This window comes from Saccopteryx leptura, chromosome 1 (genome assembly GCF_036850995.1).
Source record: "Saccopteryx leptura isolate mSacLep1 chromosome 1, mSacLep1_pri_phased_curated, whole genome shotgun sequence".
NCBI classification, from domain to species: Eukaryota; Metazoa; Chordata; class Mammalia; order Chiroptera; family Emballonuridae; genus Saccopteryx; species Saccopteryx leptura.
In genome coordinates this window covers 222,955,936-222,975,563 of record NC_089503.1, presented here as the reverse complement: position 1 = coordinate 222,975,563, position 19,628 = coordinate 222,955,936, and the positions used below count along the sequence as shown (strand labels likewise).

At 40.8% G+C, this 19,628-nt stretch overlaps 1 protein-coding gene across 1 annotated transcript in view; it reads left to right on the top strand.

Annotated features, from left to right (window-relative positions):
- The window catches only part of CPE (carboxypeptidase E), a 116,768-nt gene extending 101,549 nt beyond the window's left edge, over positions 1–15,219 (top strand). Inside the window, exons 6-9 of the mRNA XM_066386954.1 lie at positions 1,489–1,628; positions 6,641–6,740; positions 12,081–12,199; positions 14,340–15,219. Of these exons, the coding sequence (XP_066243051.1) occupies positions 1,489–1,628; positions 6,641–6,740; positions 12,081–12,199; positions 14,340–14,438 (458 nt within the window). The 3' untranslated portion in view covers positions 14,439–15,219. The remainder of the gene's footprint in view (positions 1–1,488; positions 1,629–6,640; positions 6,741–12,080; positions 12,200–14,339) is intronic.
- The last annotated feature ends 4,409 nt before the right edge of the window (positions 15,220–19,628 follow it).

The following is a 19,628-nucleotide window of genomic DNA, read 5'->3' as shown; positions in this document are numbered from 1 at the left end:
CTTAAAGGCTCCATGCATGGACTTACTTGGACTCACTCTCTTTGAGCTCTAGTACTGGGGCAGCAGGGATATACAGGGAGAAGCTGAATTGTCTGGCATCATGTCAAGAGCTAGGAGGGCAGCGTTCTCCCAGACAAAAGTATGGGAAGAGGCCATTGTTCTTTTTCTGAGAGCCCTGCCACCCCCAGCTGACAGGGATGAGTCTCCACCAACCAGCTCACTCTGTTACCCCACCCTGGTGATTCCCTGAGACCCTGCCCCACCCAATTTGTGGGTCCACCCAAGCCTATTCCAGTGGGTTTCCACACAAATGTCCTCTCTTGCCTCATGCTTCAGACTTTCCTAAAATCACATAAGCAGCAGCTGGCCTCTGTGCACCCATCCCTCTTGCTAAGTGGCCTGAGGCCTGGCACTAACAGCAGTTGGCCTTGGCTTGCAGCTTGGCTTCTACTGGGCATCTTTAAGCCCAGCACAAGTGGCAGCCATCTGTAGGTTGCTCTGTAGCTCATGCCGGGTAGCCTTAGGCAGGGCACAGATGGTGGCTGACTTTGTACCTCCCAGGAGGCCCCAGAGCCAGTGCCCCCAGTGGACAGCTTCAAGACCATACCTGATTACAACCCTACTGCCTCCATGAGCAACTCAAGGGGTGGACTCGGTGAGCACCAAAGCCCCGCTGAAGCAAGCCCTGCTCTGTAGGGTCGACTCCTACACAGCAGCTCCTCTGCTGTCGTTGTAGCCAATCTGTTTTGTAGTTCCCTTGTTCCTTATCCGTTAGCAAATTATTGTGACTATAGTTATTTTTAATATCTTTGTCCTTTAACCTTTAAACGAGAGTTAAATGATTAACACAACACCATATCAACAGCATTAGAGTATTCTGAGTGTGACTGTCTACTAATATTTAGGAGCATGTTGTATAGTTTTGAAAGTTTTTATGTTGCTTTTGGCCCTGAGCGGTGCCGCCTTGGAGAAGGAGAGATGCAGGTAGAGGGGACTGTTGCATTGACCTTCTTCAGTGTGTCCCATCTCGGGTTTGACTCTTGCTCCAGTGGCGTGCTGTTACTTTTTCAATGGACTCCTGGACTTCTCCAAAGGCGGTCCATCATTGATGGCTGATCGTCAAAATTGGTGTTCTTGGGGCGGGAGGACTGCAGCAAACTGCTGTTTTGCCATTTTGATGGTGTCGCTCCCCTGTTGTCTTCTCTGAAGCGGGCTCAGCAAGGTGGAACGTGGTGATGCTTGAGCCCCTCACAGCAGCAGTGCACTAAGCTAAATGATTACTTAGGGCCCGAGGGAGTTGGTGCTTCTAAGGTAGTAACAGCTTCCCCAGTTCGCTGTTCTGTCCTTTGTGGCAGGTGATTTTCCGGTGGCTCCTCCAGTTGCACTGCTGGGTGTACCAGTCATCTGGCTCTCAGTTCAGCAGGACGGCCTGGGGAGAGTCTCAATCCTCTCATGCACATTGAGACTTTGCACTCGGTGTTTTGGCAGGAATGCAGGACTTCAATTACCTGAGCAGCAACTGCTTTGAGATCACCGTGGAGCTCAGCTGTGAAAAGTTTCCACCTGAAGAGACTTTGAAGAGCTACTGGGAGGATAACAAGAACTCTCTCATTAGCTACCTTGAGCAGGTAAGAACACACTCTGCAGGGTAAATAGCATTTAGAACTGTTGTACAATAGTCTCCTAAGCGGAGCCCAGTCTAGGGGAATTCACCTGACCCGGAATGAGGATGCTACAGTGGAAAACGTATCAGAAGTGGTTCAAATAGGCTTTCATCTGTCATAGGTTTTGTGGTTCATGAATATTCACTGGGAACTGGTTAAACTGGAGGACTGTGGAGAAGTGAGGTAAAACCCTGTCTTCTTTCAGAGTGCTCTAAGCAAGGGAGGTCCGAGGACCATCCTCTGCCCTGATCGCCTTGGGCTGGTCAGACATCCCAGGCAGGACAAGGACTAGACTGAGGTAAGTGAGGCATCCAGGGTTTGAGGAGGCATTCATGCAGACGTGGGGCCAGCACCTACGAGTGACGCATCCTGGCATTCTGTGCCCCCGTGCCTCACACTAAACTCAGCTACACCTGAGGTAATATTAATAGTGATAGCTGACATTTAGTGGGTGTTTACTCTTTCCTAAGCATTCTTCAAAATGCCTTACATGTAGCAATTGATATATTTAATCCTCACAGCAACTCTATGAGGGAAGTGATATCATCACTGTTATCTTCTCCATCATCATCATCATCGTCATCGTCATCAAATTAAAAATGAGGAATCAGGGGCTAGGGAAATTAAACAGCTTGCCTGAAGTCACTCAGCCAGCATCCAGGCTGGTCCCAGAATCACTGTCATATTGCCTCTCACGACGTAAGGCTGGGTCTTCACCAGAGAGTCACCTGTGTAGCCTTTCCAATGGGGTCTGTACAGAATTTTGGGGCATCTCATCATCTGTCAGAATAAAATTCCTCACCCACTCAGACTCACCCAGGCCAGTCCCTTGCCAACCACATGTGTCCATGCTATGTATGTAGACATTGGCGTCGGGGCAGCAATGGTGACAAAGACCTCATCACTGTTACTTGCCTGCAGAGCCTGACAGTTTTCAGGTTCTGTTCTGTCTGTGCCATTTATACCCAAAGTCAAGTAGAGTGAGGTTAATTTCATGTGCCAGCAGACAGTCCAGACTTATTTTAAAGTTATTTGACGTAAACAAATGCTATTTAAATAAATATATAACTATTTGCATACATATATGTACATGTAACATACATACAAACCCAATGCATTTAAAAAATGTAACGTCAGCTTAAAAATTCATTTATACATGTTGAATATCCATACAAGGAGCCTTATCAAAAGGGACTGTCATGGACTAGCTCCGCTGGTGACGGACGGTGATGTTCAAACACCCATTAAACAGGCTTTTTAAAAAATTAATGGAACTCAGTTGCATGTTAATATAAAAAGGTATTTTCAACGACAAAACTGAGGATAATTGGCCACATTGACCCTGGCACAAACTTGGTGGGGACCCCTGTAAAATGTCTCCTTTGAGGAGAATTGTATTTGGATGTAACTTCTAAGAGCAAAGTTAACTGGAAAAATGTATTTTGAGGGTAGAGGAAATAAGACAAGTCTAATTTGTGTGTTTTCCACTTAGATATCAAAGACTGCCACCTTAATACAGTGTTTTTATTTTGCATATATTGTTTTCAACAATAATTTATTGAGCTACTTTCCTGTCCTTGGCATCCTGTGAGGCACTGGGGCTCGTGACCCAAGAAGGCTTCGTGTTAATGGGGTTCAGAAACACGAATACCTACTTACCAGAGAAGGTGGTGAATGCAAAATGCAGGTTAACTACAAAGAACCATAGCAGTACATAGAAGGGTCCCTAACCCGGTTCTGGGACTCAGAAAAGGCTAGCATCTTCTTGGAGTTAGACTATAAGATTGACTATAGTTGATACCAGTAAGATTATTACTCTGATCAATAATTGAAAAACAGATTCAGCTGCTGCTTAAGTCCTCTCCTAGTTCTTGAGAAAAAAAATACAATCTAAAACAAAATAAAACACAAATGTGTGCCATTAGGAAAGAGGGGAATATTTGTCATATGTATTGTTGCAAATGGGCACGCATCAATTCATTGAAAAGCTCTATAAATTTATGAAGAAATGATTTGGAAGGAAGAGGGACAAGGCCAGGCAGTCCTGGTCTACACCACTTGGAATGAGAATCTGACCTGTCCGCGATGCCTGTGACGCACCCTGCTAGGGCATCGGAGTTAGGGTGTGAACGGTGTGGAAGCTGTAGAGTGGACTTTACACGACTGCACTCCTGCAGAACGCCTCGTGAACACTCCAGTTAGGGCTCACAGTCCGGTGAGCGGTCAGTGAAGACTGCCAGATGTTCTGTGCTGAAACTGTCGTCTTGACAATGAAACAGAGCATGGTGGTGATTAGTAATTGAACACCTGGGCCTAAAATCTAAGTTTGGACCAGTTTGCAACTCCTGGAAAATAGGTGATTAGGAGATCTAATTCTGTAATTGGTTGAAAGGAAGTTTCTTGCAGAGTTTTAAAGGGCTATTTGTGGGGACTGGAATTGTAAAATGAATTAGGGTTAGATAGTTGGCTAAGAGGAGCCCCCCACACAGTAGCTTTGCAACAGTTTAGTTCTCAAAATTCCCAAAGAATTCCTCATGGGCACCTGCTTCAGAATCATCTAGGTTCTTGTTAAAAATGAGTTTCCTGTGCACTGAAGCATATTCCCTGCAGGGCAGGATGCCAGAATCCCTGTTTTGGCAAGCTGTCTGAGTGATGTTTAAGTGCACCAGAGTTTAAGCACCACTGATGTCAACAGTCCTACAAACAATGTAGAATGTTCTGGAATTTTTTTAAGTCCTGGTTGACTGCAATGTTCTGGAATCTGAGGAGAGAGCATTACAGAAGGAACAAGTGTACGAAATAGCTTTTCCAGTCATGAGTGAAATTTTCACTTCTGCAATTTCTTTTGAAAAAGCCATGAAGTGACAAAGTTTTCCAGTTTGCATTGATGTGGAGTTGTGACAGCCCATAACACTTCAGTTGAGATTTATCACTACAGTGGCATTTTTAAAAAGAAAAGTTGTGCTCCACAATTGGCATATCAGAGATAGACATTTACTTACTTGTTTGTTAAACCGGATACTGTAACAGGCAGAAGCTGAGAAAAGTAAAGTCATGATTATTAACTGGGTTTTTGTCGGCCTAATGCAGGTGAATTACATGTTTTAGAAGTGAAGTGATTGTTTGGCTTATTTTCCAGTGATGAGGGAATTTAAACCTGTCATTTCTTTAAGGTTTATAATATTGATAATATCAGGATTATAGTGCCTTAAAATGAATAAATTCATCTCCACAGTTTTTCTGATCCCCAGTGACTCTTTCACCATGTGAATATCACTCAGAAAACTAACCTTTTATGTTTCTATTGAGTAAATTGCAGTCTGTTAATTTTGGTTGGCTAATTCATAGCTCAATTTTGAGAAAAACAACAAAGATTCACTAGATTCTAAAGTTTTAAAAAATGTATTTACTCTCTTCTCACTATACTGGTTGCCAATAAAATGATAGTTTATTATTACTGACTGTGTATAACTTTTTACCATTTCTAAATTGTGTTTAGAGGAAAGAATTACATGCTACTTTTGTCAAGTTTCTAAGATTTTTTTCTTTTTGAGATCATAGACTATTTTTATTTGGGAAACCAGTACATATACCAATATATAAACTGGTAAAAATTTCAACATATTTTTTATTATTACATATAATAATTGTATAGATTTCATTTTTAACCGAATGCACTTCTCTTCTATAGAGAAGATGTTCCAATTATTGCTACATCATACACAGGTCACCCCAGAGGTTGTGGCTTAAAACATTAATTATTTTATTATTGCTCAGGGTTTTGGGGAATTGCTTAGCTAGGCAGTTGTGGCTCAGGTCTCTCACATGGCTGATGTCAGATGGTGTTGGGCTGGAGAACTGGGGACCCTGAAGCCGGGGGCCTCCTGGGCATCTCCATCTTCATGTCACCTCGGGGCCTCTCCTGTGGTCTCCCTTCTTATGGTTTAATTCGGGCTTCCTCACACCATGGTGACTCCAGAGGTTTTTTTTGTTTGGGGTGGTTTTTAAAATAGAACATGTAAAACATTTGCTGTTAATCGGGCTCATGTCTTCTGTAAAACATTGTACCACTGACAGATTCTCTTTTGACAAAGGGATACATGAGGATTTTTCTGTCTTCTGTAGGGAAATAGTCAAATGTCATCAGTAGCAAAAAAACCCCAAAATATTTTCTGGGGTTGGATTGAGAAGCAACCTGAGTATTTGAGGCATGGGGACAGATTTTGTTAAGTAATGAAACGTAATGAATTACCTTAGATTGTCCCGAAGCAGTACTTTCACAGAGACCTGCAGTGACTCTCTGCCACTTTAAACACATACTGATTTAATTTAACATATTGTTTTAAAATAAAGAAAACAGCTGTTTTTGTAGTTTGCATTGGAGTAGTCAGTTGATGACTGCCTCTTAATTCAAGGACATTATTTTCAATAGCAGCTCTTCCATTTTATTTCTAAAAACAATATTCAGTTTTGAAGTTCATTGATCTTTCACACCACTAACTTTCAACCAAAATAATATTGTTGATGGGTTTAATGCCAAAGTCATTGGAAATTATATCTTTTTTTTTTGTCTAGAATGAACAAATATTAAAGGGTTGTAATGTAATAGTCTTGTTAACAGTGACCACATAAGACAATCACAGGGGACCAAATTTAAAATAGAACGTAATGAAGTGTGCTAAGACCACACTGTTTTATAGAGATGACAAACTTTCTATTTTTTTACTTTTGGTTTTGGTGGTTCAGAAGGCACTTCAAAGTCTTTCTCTGACTCCGAGCAAGGTTTCAGTTTTGGGGGGACTACTTCTCATTTGTCCACTTCAGAAAAAGCAGAATAAAGAATGCACAGAAGAGTGGCCCTGTGAGCATGTTTTAGGGAACTAGAGTATTGCAAGACTATAAGGAGATTCTTGATATGAGATGGATTTTTAAGTCATTTCTAATATGAAGTTTTTGGTTGTTTTCGACCTTCACAGATACACCGAGGAGTAAAGGGATTTGTCCGAGATCTTCAAGGGAATCCAATTGCCAATGCGACCATCTCAGTGGAAGGAATAGACCACGATATCACATCCGGTGGGTATTCTTTGCCATGACCTGAGACTCTAGGATTATACACAGAAACTCAATTACTTATTATAATAGTTAAAATTCTTATGCTGTTCTGAGTAAAACAATTAAATGCCTTGTATCTCTTTAGCTTCTCTTTCCCAGCTTTGTTAAAGTTCCTTTGTGGGAGCAGTTCAGGCCAGTACTGAAGACAGCTGCTGCATTTAGGAACTGAGGAACAGCAGAGGGCACTTTTTCCTCAGGCATCTCACCACAGAACTGTGAGGTGGTTTATCCATCAGAGATTTTTTGTTGTTCTTGAGGCAAAAGAAATGAATTCACTAGGGCGAAAAAACCAGTGCCCTCTGATCTCTCTCTTTCTGTCTTTTCTTTTTTTTAGCTAGGGACAGAGAGAGAGAGGGACAGATAAGGAGGGGAAGACAGGAAGGGAGAGATGAGAAGCATCAGTTCTTCATTGTGGCACCTTAGTTGTTCATTGATTGTTTTCTCATATATCACAAGCCTGTGACCCCTTGCTCAAGCCAGTGACCTTGGGCTCAAGCTGGCAAACCCAGAGTCATGTGTATGATCCTGTGCTCAAGCCAGTGACCTCAGAGTTTTGAACCTGGTCCTCAATGTTTCAGGCCAAAGCTCTATCCACTGCGCCACCACCTGGTCAGGTTCTGATCTCTCATAAGAAGAAGTGCTTAGAGTTTGGTCAGAGTAATGGCATCATGAGAGATACTCCTGACCTTTCCCCTTGAAATGTCAACAAATTGAACAACTATAATACAGTGAAGGAACCCCAGCTGGGTTTGAAGGTTTGCCTGAAAGATCTTTGCACCAAATGGACTAAAGATGGGATGGGGTGTAAAGGGGGTCAGAAGATAAAATACACTCACAGTCGACTCTGAGGAAGAGACAAACCCAGTGTGACTGTTTTTTTTTTTAAATTTTTTTTTTCCTGAATTTGGAAACAAGGAGGCAGTCAGACAGATTCCCGCATGCGCCTGACCGGGATCCACCCGGCATGCCCACCAGGGAGCGATGCTCTACCCATCTGGGGCGTTGTTCTGTTGCAACCAGAGCCATTCTAGCACCTGAGGCAGAGGCCACAGAGCCATCCTCAGCGCCTGGGCCAACTTTGCTCCAATGGAGCCTTGGCTGTGGGAGGGGAAGAGAGAGACAGAGAGGAAGGAGAGGGGGAGGGGTGGAGAAGCAGATGGGCGCTTCTCCTGTGTGCCCTGGCCAAGAATCAAACCTGGGACTCCTGCACACCAGGCCGACGATCTACCACTGAGCCAACTGGCCAGGGCCAAGAGAAGGAGGGGAGGAGCAGGAAGCATCAACTCCCATATGTGCCTTGACCAGGGAAGCCCGGGTTTCAAACTGGCAACCTCAGCATTCTAGGTCGACAATTTATCCACTGTGCCACCAGAGGTCAAGCCACTGGTTTTTTTTTTTCTCTGCTGGACTACAGGAGGGGGGAAGCTCGGGATTACTGGATTTTGTCAGAGGATATAGAGAGGGAAACTCAAAGTGACTTGACCTCATTCTTCTGGGAGGAGTGGTGAGATAAAGGGGCAGATAAACCAAAGTGGCCAGAGTGCAGGGTCACAGCCAATGTTCCCATGGTCTGCCTGCAGCCCACACTCGGCAGAGACAGAGAAAGCTAAGGTGTAGTTCCCAGCCTCCCAAATCACACCTCCCTCACCTCATGGTATGGAGAGTGGCAGAGACAAACTCCACAGTTAGCTCTCCAGAACCACTGCCTTCCCTGAAGAACAGAGGTGCTTCACATCTGGTCCCCAGGTCTATTGAGATGTGAGAAGGAGCGCCCGGAAGTATGAGATCACCATTGCTAGAGCTCTAAAACCAGAAAGCTAAAGCTGTAAGGCTGAAGCTGTAAAGCCATCACAACACACCTCACCCACTAAAGTGACTGCGGCCTCGCCTACATCATTGCAACAGCAAAATCTCAGCAGTGGACAGCCCAGGAACTTCACAGAGCTAAAACCTGTAATACAGCAACACCTACTGGAAGAAACCTCTCAAAACCAAAATTATTTTTTCTTTTTTCTCCTTTTTATTGTATTTTTTAAATTAATTTTTATATTTTCATTAATTTTTATTTAATTTTCTCTAATATTTAAATTTTTATTTTTTGTGGGCATTTTTAAATTTTTGTTTTCAATCATTTTTCCTGTGGTTTTTCTTCTTGTAATAATTTTTAAAATTTTTATATTTTTATATTTTTTTATTTTTTTAATTTTTCATTTTTTTAGTTTTTTTGTTTGGGTTCTTAATGATACCACTCTCAAATGCCATCAAGTAAGAAGAAATTGAATACAATGGCTACACAAGACAGAGACATAGTTCAGAAAGAAAATAAAAAATCTCAGAAAAAAAATCTCAGTCATATGGAAACCTTGGAGTTAAATGATAGAGAATTCAGAATTGAAGTTCTGAAAATAGACAGATGCAAGAAGACACCAATAGACAACTTAATGGTTTCAGAAAACAAATTAAGGAACAAAACCAATACCTTACCAAGGAGATTGAAACTTTAAAAACAGACGTGAAGAACTCAATACATGAATTGAAGACTGAAGTAGGGAGATAAGCTAATAGAACAAGCCAGATCGAGGAAAGAATCAGTGATATCAAAGATAGGCAAATAGAAATGCTATGGAGAGGAGAGAGACTAACAAATTTTAAAAAAATGAGAGAGCTCTACAAGAATTGTCTGACTCCATCAGAAAGAACAGTATAAGAGTAATGGGTATATCAAAAGAAGAAGAGAGGAACAAGGGAATGGAGAGCCTATTCAGACCAATAATTGATGAGAATTTCCCAAGCCTATGGAAAGACTTAGAACCTTGAATCCAAGAAGCAAACAGAACATTAGGTTACTGCAACCCAAACAGACCTACTCCAAGGCACATCATTATAAAATTGTCAAAAATCAATGACAAAAAAGAATCCTCAAGGCAGCTTGGGAGAAGAAGAACATAGCATATAAAGGAAAGCCCATTAGGTTATCATCAGACTGCTCATCAGAAACCCTACAAGTCAGAAGAGAGTGGACCCAAACATTCAAAGTACTGAAAGAGAGGAATTACCAGCTAAGATGGAATTATCCATCAAAGCTATCCTTCAAATATGAAGGAGAGATAAAAACTTTTATGGATATACAAAAGCTGAGGGAATTCATCACCAGAAAAACTCCACTACAGGAAATACTCAAGGGAGTTATTTGACCAGATACAAAGAACAAAAATCAAAACTACAAGTAAAAGATCCAACAACATCACAATAAAAACAAGGATAATCTGTGACAACAATAACATAAAAGGGGAGAGGATAAAGATCTACAGTAGCAAAGGAGGATGGAGTGCAGAAGCACTCATAAGACAAAGGACTCTTATACATATGAACATTTTTCTCTTAACAACCTAATGGTAACCACCCACGAAAAAGCCACTACAGAAATACACAGTTTAAAAAAAGAAGAAACAGGAACGAAGTATGGGATACCACCAAGCAAAAAACAACGGACAGAAACAGAAAAGAGAAGAACCAAACAAGACATAGAGCTACCAGAAAAGAAAACATAATATGGCTATAGGAAATCCTCAATTGTCAATAATTACCCTAATTATAAATGGACTGAACTAACCAATAAAGAGGCACAGAGTAGCAGATTGGATAAAAAAGCAAAACCCAACCATATGCTGCCTTCAAGAGACACATCTAAGTTTCAAGGACAAAAGTAGATTTAAAATGAAAGGTTGGAAAATGAATCTCCAAGCAAATAATATTCAAAGAAAAGCAGGTGTAGCCATACTTATATCTGACAATGCTGACTTCAAGACAACAAAGGTAACCAAAGACACAGATGGACATTTCATAATTATAAAGGGGACATTGTATCAAGAAGACATAACGCTTTTTAATATATATGCACTGAACCAGGGAGCACTAAAATATTTAAGACACTCACTAATTGATCAAATAAAAGAAGCAGACAAAAACACAATCATACTTGGAGATTTCAACACACTATTGATGGCTTTAGATAGATCATCCAAACAGAAAATCAATAAAGAAATATCAGCCTTAAATGACACACTGGACCCAATGGACATAATAGACATTTACAAGACATTTCATCCCAAAACGTCAGATTATACATTCTGCTCTGCATGCATGGAACATTCTCAAGGATAGACCATATGTTGGGCCACAAAACTAACATCAATAAATTCAGGAAGATTGATATTGTACCAATCTATTGTACCAATATGGTCAGCGTATTTTCTGACCATAAGGCTTTGAAATTAGAATTCAACTGTAGAAAGGAAGTAGAGAAACTCACAAAAATGTGGAAACTAAACAACATTCTTCTAAAAAATGACTGGATCAAAGATGAAATAAAAGCAGAGAACAAAAGATATATACAAACAAATGAAAATGACAACACGACATATCAAAATTTGTAGGATGCAGCGAAAGCAGTAATAAGAGGGAAGTTTATATCCTTACAGACTTATATCAAGAAATAAGAGAGATCCCAAGTAAACAGCCTAACATCACATCTTAAGGAACTAGAAAAAGAAGAACAAAGGTAACCCAAAGTCAGCAGAAGAAAGGCGGTACTAAAAATTAGAGCAAAACTAAGTGAAATAGAGAACAAAAAAACTATAGAAAAAATTAATACAACAAAGAGCTAGTTCTTTGAAAAGATCAATAAAGTCGACAAACCACTGGCTAGACCTACTAAGGAAAAAAGGGGAAGGACCCATTTAAAAACAATCTGAAATGAAAGGGGAGAAATTATCACAGACATCATAGATATACAAAGCATCATAGTAGAATATTTGAAAGACTATAGGCGACCAAATTCAACAACCTAGAAGAAATGGATAAATTCCTAGAACTATACAATCTTCCTAGATTGAGTCACGAAGAAGGAAATCCTAAATAGATCTATAAGCAGGGAGGAAATAGAAACAACTATCCAAAACCTCTCCAAAACCAAAGTTCAGGACCAGAAGGCTGCACTAGTGAATTCTACCAAACATTCAAAGAAGGTTTGGTGCCTCTCCTTCTCAAAGTCTTCCAAAAAATAGAAGAAGAAGCAATACTCCCTGATATATTTTATGAGGCCAATATAACCCTCATACCAAAATCAGGCAAGGACAACACAACTTGATGAAACAGGTAAGTTTTATCAAATTTAATTAACATCTTCTTTAAAAATGGGAGTAAAAGAAGTGGAACTGAGGTATAATGGCTATTCCTTTGCTGGCATGACTATGCATTTCCAATATGTGCCTTGTGATTTGGTATTTTGTATTCCTACAGCAAAGGATGGTGATTACTGGAGACTGCTTGTACCTGGAAACTATAAACTTACAGCGTCAGCTCCAGGCTACCTGGCGATAACAAAGAAGGTGGCGGTTCCTCATAGTCCTGCTGTTGCCGTAAGTAATATTAATGGCTAAGATTTATTAAGCACTTCTGTGTGTCAGGCAATAGTTAAGTGACTTTTATTTAGGCTTCACAATAACAGTATGAGGTAGATACTATTAGTATCCCCATTTAACAGATGAGAAAACTGAGTTCTAGCAAAGTTAACTTGACCAAGGGCTTACTGGTTGATTTAATACCACTCATTGTGAAACTCTGTTATTGTTTCTTAGTTTTTGATGAGATCCATAAGAAAATCAAATAGGCCCTGGCTGGCTAGCTCAGCAGTAGAGCATCAGCCTGGCGTGTGGAAGTCCTGGGTTTGATTCCCGGCCTGGGCACACAGGAGAAGCACCCATCTGTTTCTCTACTCCTCCCCCTCTCCTTCCTCTCTCTCTCTTCCCCTCCCACAGCCAAGGCTCCATTGGAGCAAAGTTGGCCTGGGTGCTTAGGATGGCTCTATGGCCTCTGCCTCAGGTGCTAGAATGGCTCCAGTTGCAACAGAGAAAGGCCCCAGATGGGCAGAGCATCATCCCCCAGTAGGCATGCCAGGTGGATCCCGGTTGGGCATATGCGGAAGTCTTTCTCTCTGCCTTCTCGCTTCTCATTTCAGAAAAAAATAAAAATAAAAATAAATAAAAGAAAATCATATAAAACCTAGTAACATTAAACCTTTTTTTTTTGCCACAGTGATTTCAATCTAAATGAGATTCTGTTCCATTAATCTTTTTATCTTTAGTACCTACTATAGTACAATACTCAGTAAGTATTCAAAAAACTAAATTATGCCTCCAAGATAATTTTAGGCATTAACTAAACATTTATTATAAGTATATACTATGAGTAAAACTCTCTACTATTAAAAAGCTATATTAAATTACATTTATCATTTACCATATAAAAATAACATTTATTTTGCTAAGATGGTATGGTGATTAGACCAGAACTTCTCTTAGCGCAGGGTTTTACTACTATCTTTGTATTACATTACCAAAACCATGCAATGGCTTACAGGATTTCCAGTCAAAAGGTTGCTTGAAAAGAACTTATTTTACTTCTGTTTATGCACCCAAAGTTTGGATTTCAGTTGTTGGGTTTTGCAAACAAAATATCTTGAGTTTTTAACTAGTGCTTTGGTTTTGATGGTGTGAATATGTATTAAAATCAGGAGGGAAATTTGGGCAAATGAAATCTGGAAAAAAGCAGCTCCAGAAACAGGTTGTGAAAGTTTCAACTATTTCAATCCTTAGCCTTTCTAGTAGTATGTGTTACTTCAAGGAGTAAGCGAGTGTCATCACATTCCTAAATAACCAGGGGCTTAAGTGGCCAAATCAAGGAACTCAGTTCCATCTGCAATAGGGCACAGATAGCTAGAGCGCCCCAGGAGGGCTGGGGCTGGGGGCTGCATATTTCGAATACCCTTTAGGTCAGCGGTTCTCAACCTGTGGGTCGCGACCCCGGCGGGGGTCGAACGACCAAAACACAGGGGTCGCCTAATATGTATTTCCGATGGCTTTAAGCGACCCCTGTGTTTTGGTCGTTCGACCCCCGCCGGGGTCACGACCCACAGGTTGAGAACCGCTGCTTTAGGTGGAGGCGTATGGATTCTCCATGGGCCTGATGAAGATGCCTAGCTCCCGGGAGAGCTCAGTGCCTGGGCCATTGGCCTCGTGGTGGTTTGGAGAAGTAAGTGCTTCTGTCAGTTTCTTTAGCGGATTCAAGATTCCAGAAAGCAGAACTTTGTGATTTGGGATTCCAGGACAGTGAACTGCACAGTCCCCTAGCTATTAGGAGGAAATTCAAGGTTGACAGGTGAAGCTCACTGAATATTCAAAGGCAGAAAATTAATTATATGTTATATCTTTTTCCTGGTAGGAAAGACTGCCTTTATGTAATCTGCCTTTAAATAACCTGCTTTTTAATAATCCTACAAAGCTATTAGATCAAAACACATTTCAAACATAATGGCTTTTGATTGTTTTTCCCCCAGAAAGTATCTTTTATCATGAGAGAGTTTTTTGGATATCCTTTAATTCAAATGTCTAGAGTGAGCTTATCCTAAAAGCTATGGAATTATTCTTATATTTTTTTAATTTAAGCTTTTCAAAGTACAACACACTTTGGTAACAATATATTCCTGATTTTCTTTGTTAGGTTGATTTTGAACTGGAGTCATTTTCTGAAAGGAAAGAAGAGGAAAAGGAAGAATTGATGGAATGGTGGAAAATGATGTCAGAAACTTTAAATTTTTAAAAAGGCTCTAATTAGCTGCTTTTATTCTCTCTGTCTAATGTAGTCTGATATAATGTGGCCATTTTCTTTTAGATTTTGTGGTTAATATTTAACATTGACTTATTTTTTAATCATTTAAATATTAATAGACATTACTTAAAATAGACTCTTAGATAACAATACAATAACTTGGTCTGTTTCTTATATAACTTTCATTTTCCTACAAACATTATACGAAGGATTGTAGAAAAGATTTAAATGATCAGCACATTTTAGACATAAATGCAATATTCCGTGTGTTATTTACAATGCAGAACTCTTTGAGTCAATCTAGCTTTTAAAAATTAATGAAGTCCTTTTAATGTAATTGGTGACAATGTCATGTAATGAATGCCATTGAAAAGGTCAACAGCTACGGTATGAAGTTGTGAACACAATACTGAAAGACCTACATAGTTCAGTTTAAATTGTTATTTGTCTTTTGTGCTGGCTAGCTATATAAGCATGATCTTGTTAATGCATTTTTTGATGGGAAGAAAATGTGTTTAGCAAGAGGTTTTATGAAGGGAGTGGAAATTGACTTCTTGCTTGTACATTCAGGGGCTATGCTGCTATATTATTCAGCCTGTTAACACTATTGCAATGTTTAAGATTTTCTCTTGGTTGTAGATTGGCCCAGAACTGTATTCTAAATGAATAAAAGTAAAAAAAAATATATTGCCATGTTCTGTATTTTAATTCTCTTATGATTTTTGTCTAGAGATTTGGTCTTGTGATAAAAATAAAAAGCATTTCCTTGGTAGTGGTCTTTTATTTGTTCATCCTCTACATTTGTAAATTTATTAGCTGGCTGCTCTGTGCCAGGCATCGCACAAACTCTGTGTGCACTAGTGCGGTGGAGGTACTGATTCCTGGAGACTTATGGGTCAGCTGTGGACAGAGACTATAAATATACACACAGGTGAATATGTAATTATGAACGTGATGAGTAAAATCAGACCTATAATAGAGGCAGGTGTGAGCAGTGCAGAGTGACCGAGTATAGGGGTGTTGTTTGTGCATGTGTATGCATACGTGTGTGTGTGTGTGTGTGTGTATGGTTGATGGATGTTTCAGGTACAGAATATTTTAAAAAATAGTGTTAACTGTTGTAATAATATATAACAGCTTAAGCACAGTACAGTGTTTTTCTTTCTCAGGTGCCTGTACTGGGCAGAAGACAGGTGAGAGGGCTTTGCTCTGCACAGTCAGTGCTGGGACCCATTCCAACAGAAGGTCAACAAACTTCTACATGTGGCCATCAAAGTTGCATGGTGGTCATCTGCCCTGCAGATAATAGGAAAGAACATGGAGGAGCATGGCCCCTCCCCTTAGGGGCCAGGTTGGGAAGTGGTACATTTGCTGCTCACATCACATTGCCTAGAATTGTATTCTCTGGGCACAATAACTGCAGTGGAGTCTGGGAAATGTAGTCCAGCAGCAAACCAAGGTGAGGGAGGAAAATGTGGTCTTTGGTGAGCATCTCACAGTCTCTGCCAAGTAGAAGGAACAGCAGGTGCAAAGGCACTGGGTTGGAAAACATAGCTTACTGGAGGACTAAGAGAAGGGCAGAATGACTGAAGCAGAGAGATGTGGGAGGTGAGGCGTAAAGGCTGAGAAAGTGGACAGGGACAAAATTATACAAGACCTTGTGGACCAGAATTGAGAACTGAGGATTTTTTTTTTAGTAAAAGGTGAAAGATTTATGCGATCTGAAGAGAAACCAGAGTATTGGATTTTGTTTTTAGAATCACTTAATATTGAAGGTTGTTCTGGCTGCTGCATAGGAAGCAGAAGCAGGAGTAGACTAGTGATGAAGCTATAGTAGGGGTCCTGAAGAGCAGTGACTTGGACCAGCTGGTGGCCACAGAGATGAGAAGACATGATTGGGTTTGGGATGTACTTCAGAGGTAGACCTGGCAGACCTGGGTGAGATAGCATGTGGGTGAAGAGGGAGAGGCGGTGTCAGAGATGACATCACATTTCTAACTCAAGCAGATGGGTACCTGGCATGTAGCATACTGAAGAAGCAGCGGATTGGAAAAGGCGGGAAGAAAGAAACATGCAACATAGGAAATGTTAAGCTTGAGGTGCCTTCGCTTATGGGAGACACACATGGAGGTGTTGGGTGTATGGTTGGATTTGCTATGTGGGAAGCTCTAAAAGAGGCCTGGGGTTGGAAACAGAGATTTGGCTGTGATTGCCATATAAAGCAGGTGACTGTATTAATCATTATCCACACCGAGGCAGCTCTGAGAATGATAAGGGCACAAATCATTTTGCTGGCATGCCGGGTATAATCCACAACAATGGGGCAAGCTTGGAGTAGCGTCACCTACGTAGAGATGATATTTAAAGTTGTGGGAATATATGCAATCCCCTAGGAGCTGCCCATAGAGTTAGAAGAAATGTAGGATCAGGACTGAGCTCTGGGGAACATCAGAACTTTGCTTGTTGTGGTTAGTATAAAACAGGATAAGCTAGACTATACTGTAGTAAAAAGCAAGCCTACATCTCAGTGGTTTAATTTAACAGTAATCAATTTTTCATGGAAAGTCTGTAGGTCCATGTAACTTTCCAGGAAATTTGTCCTCCATCCCAAGAGCTCAGAATGAGTCAGCCTTGTGGCTCTGCTGTGTCAACATAAGGTTTCTTCAGTCTCTTGTCTTGGTCGCAGGGAAAGATACCTGGAGTCACTTCTACCCACAGCTCCTTGGCCAGAGCTAGGCACACAGCTTTGTTTGGGCACAATGTTTGGTGAGCAACACTGTCACCACCATAGTTTTCCCTCTGGTCTCCAACATAAGTTTGTTTATTTATTTTCAAATAGAGGTTTCACTAAACTCTTTCACAGGGGAGGCAACTTAAAACCACATGAAATTAAGGCTTTGAGCTTCATGTTTGGGATTTTAAAGGATCCCACAATAGCCTTTATATGAGGTCTGCATATGGCCACTCTTGCTCCAGAGACCTATGAACTAAAGATAGGTCTGCATCCTCACACCCAGCATATAATGGTAGAATAGGGTCAAGGTAAGGTTCGTAAACACTCTATTTGGCACGGTGAGGAACAAGAGGTGCACAGCACTCACTGGTCAGTAGCAGTTCTGAAGTCTCTCTAGCAGATGTTTTACAGGCCTCCTCTTCTGGGGATGGAGAACGTTCCTGGTTTCAGAATTATTCTATACTCCGGAATGCACTTACTTCTCTCATGGTTCTCCATGGTCATGTCTTCACCCTGTTGAACTTTCTTATTCACTCAGGACCTAGGTTAACAGAAGCCCCACCTAGCATAGCTAACCCACCCACAATGTGAGATCTCTGCAGTCACTGCAGAAGAGGGAATGGGAGACTGAAGAACCAAGACCTTCCATTCCTTCAGCCTGCAGGCCACGCATATCAGTTGTGCTCACATTTCATTGGCCAGGACTAGTCACATGGCGTTGCGTAACTGAACAGGATGCAGCAAATACTGCAGGGGAGGCAAGTAGAATGAATGTGTGTTTAAGACAGAGTCAAGTTCAAGTACCCATTCAGTGATTGAAAGGAAGGTGTTGTTTCCATGTAGCCTTGTCCTTGTAACCATTTGTGATTATACAGGGTTTCAAAGGTCCCCGTTATCCTGGTCATGCACTCAGCCTGCACTGAGTTGATCTAATGAAGGGTCTAGAATTGAGTGCTGCTGGGAAGGAAACTCCTTTCATTTGGTCATTGTCTCTGTGTAAAAGGATCTCCACTGGAATAAGATTCCTGGCCCCTACTCTTACCCCTGACTCATTCCTTCTTATACAAGTCAGGTGATACCAGGTGGGCTGAGTGGGTGGAACATCTCTATCAAAGGACTGTAAGCTTCCCCTGCCTCAGTGCATCTGCTCCTGGCAGATGCAGCTCCCAGTTCTCCCCTGGCTGTGGAGGTAGGCTGGGTGCGAGTGCGGGATAGAGGGAGGGCTTGTGGGCATAGAGCGTTCATCTTCCATCCACAGATCATGTGTCATTTTCTCCAGTTAGCTTATCAATGATAAAGCTAACAGTTTAACCTCTGTCTGTTGCTTTCCTGTGTCTTATTTTTCAACTGGTTCTGAACTCAGGAATGGGAGAAATACTATATATATATATAATTCCTAAAATCTTTAAGAGGTATAATACTTGAATACTTTAGGTGTGGCATTTTTGTTTTGTTTTGCAAAAGTAACGTGAGACCAACACATCTCACATTCTGAGCACTGTACTTCTCAATCCAGTCCAAGATGATACTGATCTTTTAGAAGTTATGCCACTTTGCTGCCTCATATAAACTTAGCATAAAGTGAAAATTCTGAACTAAGGTTTTTGTTCTGGTTTGAAACTAAAGATTAGAACAGACAAGGCATGGAGGATAGGAGCACGGAGGGTTAAAGAGCTCTGGGTTACGAACAACAGGGGCAAGTTGTTTTAGGTAACAAAAATCAGAAAGGAAGGGGACTGGACAGTTTTAATGAATGAGCACATTTTGAACTTTGCATTCCTCCATTGTCAATGAGAATGGGACACCTTACTATGGAAGGAATAGCTAATCTCTACTCATTTTGATTTTCAATTCTTCATATAAACAAAGATAAACATTACTTGCAGAAAGGGAAGTGCAGTCTTTGATACTCATATTTTATTTACACAGCTTTTGAAATCTTTCCATTATTGATTTTGTGGGAGCTTAAAAAACCATTATTTGTTCCAACATGTGACTCAACTTCTTTTTCATAATTCTCATAAGGTTGGTCTTCTGTGGTTAGAACTGGATGGCATTTTGAGTTTCTGTGTCAGAAATGTCAAGATTGAATATGCCTGGACTTTTAGGCCTTCCCTTGTAAATACATTACATTCTTGTTTTGCTGTTCCTAGGTAAACATTTTAGGTACTTACAAAGGTTCTGTATCTTCACCCTTTAATTTTTTTTCTGCGAGACAGTCAGCCTATGAGTCAACTCAATTATCATATGGGTTTCTAGAGTAGTACATACTTTAGTTTTATGCAATTAATTGAAATCAGTGCAAAATTCCCTGAGAATCAGTGTGCTTAAAAACACTGCAAAAATTTGGCTTAGCTGGATGAAGTGTCATCGGTGCAGCCTACACTGATATCGAATGTGCTCTGTAATGCCTGGGCCAGGAAAAATCACCCTGCTGAAGTTTATGG